Genomic DNA, 5,186 nt, shown 5'->3' with positions numbered 1-5,186 from the left:
AGAGAAATATATAAGAAGGAGGGCAAGTATTCAAATGAATGTTATCTAGCTTATATATTTCTATATAGAAAAAATGTTTCTGTGTCCTTTATACTTTTTTTCTTAAGCTATGTGGGGGAAGGGGATTTTTAAAAAAAATAAACTGAAAGTAGAAGAAAACAGAGAATTTAACTTAGTTTAAATTAAAATTTTTACATATTAAGTAAATATATGGACACTCCTGGATTCTGTCTACTAATGTAATCTCTGTATTTCAAGTATTATAATACACACTGCCAAAAAGCTAAGTATCAAATTGAAACAGGAAACAGTTTTCAACTGTATACTTTAAATTTTTATATTAATCTGATTTATCTAAAAGTATTCATTATGTGACAAAGTATATTTAAATTAGTATGTAGTAAAAGAGGTGAGATATAATTGAAAAAACTGTGTCTAACCTTTCCCTGTGTTCTTTTGAAGGGTGGCTAGAGAAGAGTTATCTGTAATGCCCTTCCTTGCTGCTGGATTCACAAGGGTACGCACCCACTTTCTTTGTTATAAAAGTGCAATTGAGTGGGAGACATTATCTCAGTTCAGTGCCCAGCAAAAGTTTTGGACTGATTAGAAGAAAAAAGTTATTGTGCTGCTGTGTCACGGTTTAGTTTGACTTTATAACCTGCTAATCTAATCGGTAACACTTCACTTTCTTAGTCTGTTAAAACTATGCCTGCTAAAGTCATCTAAACATAATAAAATCTTTTATGGCATACTCATTAAAAATTGTACCATAGAATGTGTTGCTATAATACTGACATGTATACATGCAACTTTTTAAAAACCAGTTCAAGGATTCTAGAAATAAGGCAACCCAAGCATAGATCCCTTTCTCTCCACCCCTTGCTTCAATCTGTTGGTTTCTCCTAAGCAAAAGGTGGCTGGGGGATTTGGTCAGCTGGTTGCAAATGAGGCCTTCAGAATCATGGTGGGTAGAACTTAAGTAGGATTGACCCTTGGGCAAATTTGTGACCCAGGTTTGTATCAGCAAGGTAGTCAGGAAACCTCAAGCTATGAATTTAGTTTAAAGTGGTCTAGATGGGTGGTACTCTTATGTACCTGGCAGAAGCAAATACAGCTCCTCCCCGGAAGAAGAAAACTTCATCTTTGGCCTCAGAGAATCTCTGCAAATAAATTGCTCAAGGGGAGCAGGCAGCCCACAGTCAAAGGTAGCCAATCCACCAGGCGACAAGGCGCATCATAAGTAAGAGTTAGCAGGAGAAGAAAGACAGTAGAAACAGACCCTCAGATATGACAGTTATCAGACATGAATTATAAACAAGTATGCTTATTATGTGTAAAGAAATAAAAGATAAGACAAGCTAGAAAGTGGGAAACTATACAAAGTAACATAGCAAATTTTATGCAGAACAAAATTGAATTTTGAGAAATGAGAATAACAGAAATATTTAGAACTTAGACAGTAGATCAGAGCATGTAGCACAGAAATGCAAGGACTAAATAAGTTAGAGAGGTTAAGAAATGTGAAAGATAGAGTATGAAGGTTTGGTGTGTGTGTGTGTGTGTGTGTGTGTGTGTGTGTGTGTGTGTGTGTGTGTGTGTATATATATATAAACTGGAATTCCAGGGGGAGAAGAGGAAGGATGGGGCAAAGGAAACGTTTGAAGAGTGAATGGCTGAGGCCGGGCGCGGTGGCTCACGCCTGTAAGCCTAGCTCTCTGGGAGGCCGAGGCGGGCGGATTGTTTGAGCTCAGGAGTTTCGAGACCAGCCTGAGCAAGAGCGAGACCCCATCTCTACTAAAAATAGAAAGAAATTAATTGGACAACTAAAAACATATAGAAAAAACTAGCCGGGCATGGTGGCGCATGCCTGTAGTCCCAGCTACTCGGGAGGCTGAGGCAGGAGGATTGCTTGAGCCCAGGAGTTTGAGGTTGCTGCGAGCTAAGACCACGCCACGGCACTCTAGCCCGGGCAACACAGTGAGACTCTGTCTCAAAAAAAAAAAGAGTGAATGGCTGAAAATTTTCCAGAAGTGTTAAAAAAACTAATCCGCAGATTCAAAAGTTCCAACAAATCCGAAGTAGAGTAATTAAAAAAAATAGGACACATCATAGTGAAACTAAAAAACAAAAACAAAAAAGCCAAGGAGAAAGAAGATCTTAAAATCAGCCAGAGAAATACCTTCAAGAGAATGACAACTAGCAGCTTCTCAGTGGCGACTAGTAAAGACCTGGCTCGTAGGCAGTGGAGCCAAGGCTTGAGACCTGCAAGCTACCACTGCAGTGAGATCTCTCATGTTCGGAGGTGGCAGACAGCGAGCTATTTTGTGGGTCGGCCATGGTTCAGGATTGCAAAGTGAATGGAGGACCTGCTTGCCTCCTCAGCTGGACTTGGCAATCCAGCATTTGCTGACTAAAATATCTAGTATTGCAGTTTGGTATCGGTCACCACCGAGTGTGCGTTAGAATCCCTTGAAGAGCATTGCCAGAGAATCTGCTTTAGTTGGTCTGGGGAGGGGCCTGCATGTTCGTATTATTTTTTCAAATTGCGGGTTATTCTAATATGTAGCCAAGTGTTGAGAACTACTGGGTGTAGCAAGGGGGGGCCTTAGGTCCTAGCAGTGAATGTGAGATGCTTTGGAGAAAGTGAGGTGCAGTCAGCTCAGGAAGTCCGCAGGGTTTGTGGCCCCAGCCCCTGTCATGGGATGGAGTTGGGAAAAGACTAACTGCTATTTAAGCAGAGGGTATAGCAGCCTGCTTTCTGAGGATCCCTGGACCTGATTCTCCACTCTCCATGCCCTGTGGAGTGCTTGGAACAGAAACGAAAGTTGGGCCGGGCGCGGTGGCTCACGCCTGTAATCCTAGCACTCTGAGAGGCCGAGGCAGGCAGATCGTTTGAGCTCAGGAGTTCGAGACCAGCCCGAGCAAGAGCAAGACCCCGTCTCTACTAAAAATAGAAAGAAATTAGCTAGACAACTAAAAATATACAGAAAAAATAAGCCAGGCATGGTGGCACATGCCTGTAGTCCCAGCTACTCGGGGGACTGAGGCAGGAGGATCGCTTGAGCCCAGGAGTTTGAGGTTGCTGTGAGCTAGGCTGACGCCACCTAGCCCAGGCAACAGAGTGAGACTCTGTCTCAAAAAAAAAAAAGAAACAAAAGTTGGAGAGGGACAAGAAAAATGAGATATGTAGACACACAAAACAGTATTGAGACAGAGCAAAGCAGAGGTAAGGAGGGGTGGGCAAACAGCAGGAGCAAGATGCTGTTTGCCCATGTGTATGCTTGGTCATGTGTGCTGGGTTTTGTACCTTGATTTCCACCTTGCGGTAAAAAAGTTTGGTAGACATATAACATTGATACTCAATGAAAAATCTGGTTGCATACATGGGAGGCCATTTTTGGAATTGGATAAATACATATCTCCCCGCCAATCTCAAGATCTTACCTGCAGAGCAGCTGGGGACCCCTGTTTGTCTCAAGGCCACTACCTCTTGTGTACTGTAGTGACATGGCACTATGCCTAGAAATCTCTCTTTTTTTCCTGTCCAGTCAGCAGTGGGTTCCCGTGTAGACGGTCTAGCCCTCTCCTCCTGTCTCAGTTGGTGGGAGCTGGTAGCATGTCACCAGTGTCAGAGCTCTGGATGAGAAGAGGGCTTTGGCCCACAGGCATGGGGACACTCATGACCCTGGCCAGCAGGTCTTGCCTTCCCTTCTGGGGATGGCAACAGCTGTTACTTACATTTGTGCAGCAGATTGTAGTTAGGGTGCTTTCTCCCATTATCTCTCTTTATTCTTACAGTGGGCAGGAACAGTTATTTTCCTTGTTTTTTGGATGAGGAAGCAGGCTAAGGAAGGTTCAGTGCCCAATTGCCCAATTTAAGACCATACAGCTTCCAAGGCACGAAGCTAGGGCTGGTTTCTTAGGTTGCTTGACACCCAGAGAAGACCCTGATCAGTGCTCAAACGGGGCGTCTGCCTTCACCATGGCGGTAGAAGGAACTCCTCGAGAGGCCCTGTTTCCGTTTCCCGTCTGGCTGGGGCTTGTAGACAGTGGCCTGCAGAGGCCCGGCCTCTTAGTCCGCAGCTTCCCCTCAGTCAGGTGAAGTGTTATCCGTTTATTGTGCAGGTAAAATCAAAGAGCTCTTCACAGAAGTGGGGGAGGGGTAATGTTCACAAATATGTTTAAATCCGAGTGGACCTAGGTGATAGAATACAGTGACTGCTGAGATGTCTTCATGGTACTGTAATGGGTCCATCTTCTCAGAACTATGTGATTTGCTCTGTCATGAGATGTTTCCATTATGTAAAGGTTATTACATGAAATACTTAATGTCCACAGCAATAAGAGACACTGGGCAAATCCATGGCTTCTGCCGGTACCTCTGCTGTGGAAGATAACCATCTGTTGGCTTTGCTGTGCCGCCGTTGGAGGTTAGTGTAGGAAAATGTTGCCCAAGTGGGGATTCCCTCGCGAAATGCAGGTGCAAATAGAAATGTGAGCATGTTTTTGCTCACCGTGAGCTTGAATGACTTTAAAGAGGATAAACTATTTTTCTTGGGTATACTCTGAAAGTCTAATATAAATAGGAATTTAGTTAATAAATTTCTTCCTCAACATATACTAGCCTCTGCTTTATCAGTGACATGCAAACAACCAAATTGCTCTCAACTCAAGATACTGAAAGAAAAGCATTCTTAAACCTTATTTTTTTTTTTAAAGACTAGTCAAGTGTAGTAGTGAGGAGGGGGGTTAAGTAGTAGAACAAGGAGTTCAATCTGTAACTGACTGTGAACAATCAAGTGAGATAACTCACTACCTTCGGACCAGCCTAAACCTTATTTTTTTAAAAGCTAATTTGGTGCCATAAATTTTCTCTCTCACCTCTTGTTCATCATTAATGGTAACAAAGTATTTTTTTAGATTTCATTTGCCAAATTAAGAAGTTTGTTTAGAAGAGTTATTTTTCTTGGCACATACAATTATTTGAAGAAGCACCTCTGTTTATCCGAAAATTTCCCTTTTCTGTTTGTAGAGGTATATTGAAAACCCCAACATCATGGCTTGCTACAACGAACTGCTCCAGCTGGAGTTTGGAGAGGTGCGATCACAGCTGAAACTCAGGTAATTCTGCCACTTATGGAAAGCTCTCCAGGCCACATGAGTGTGGCAAGTGAGAGCCCTGGCTG

The 5,186-nt window shown here is 42.9% G+C and overlaps 1 protein-coding gene across 1 annotated transcript in view; it reads left to right on the top strand.

The window, feature by feature from the left end:
• LOC105827044 (high affinity cAMP-specific and IBMX-insensitive 3',5'-cyclic phosphodiesterase 8A-like) overlaps positions 1 to 5,186 on the top strand; it is a 122,549-nt gene that overhangs the window by 66,048 nt on the left and 51,315 nt on the right. Inside the window, 2 exon segments of the mRNA XM_012665077.1 lie at positions 410 to 517; positions 5,033 to 5,121. Of these exon segments, the coding sequence (XP_012520531.1) occupies positions 410 to 517; positions 5,033 to 5,121 (197 nt within the window).

Source organism: Propithecus coquereli, unplaced genomic scaffold (genome assembly GCF_000956105.1).
Source record: "Propithecus coquereli isolate 6110/MARCELLA unplaced genomic scaffold, Pcoq_1.0 Scaffold953, whole genome shotgun sequence".
Classification (NCBI taxonomy): domain Eukaryota; kingdom Metazoa; phylum Chordata; class Mammalia; order Primates; family Indriidae; genus Propithecus; species Propithecus coquereli.
Note: the sequence above shows the minus strand (reverse complement) of the source record. Positions and strands in the feature narration are given on the sequence as shown.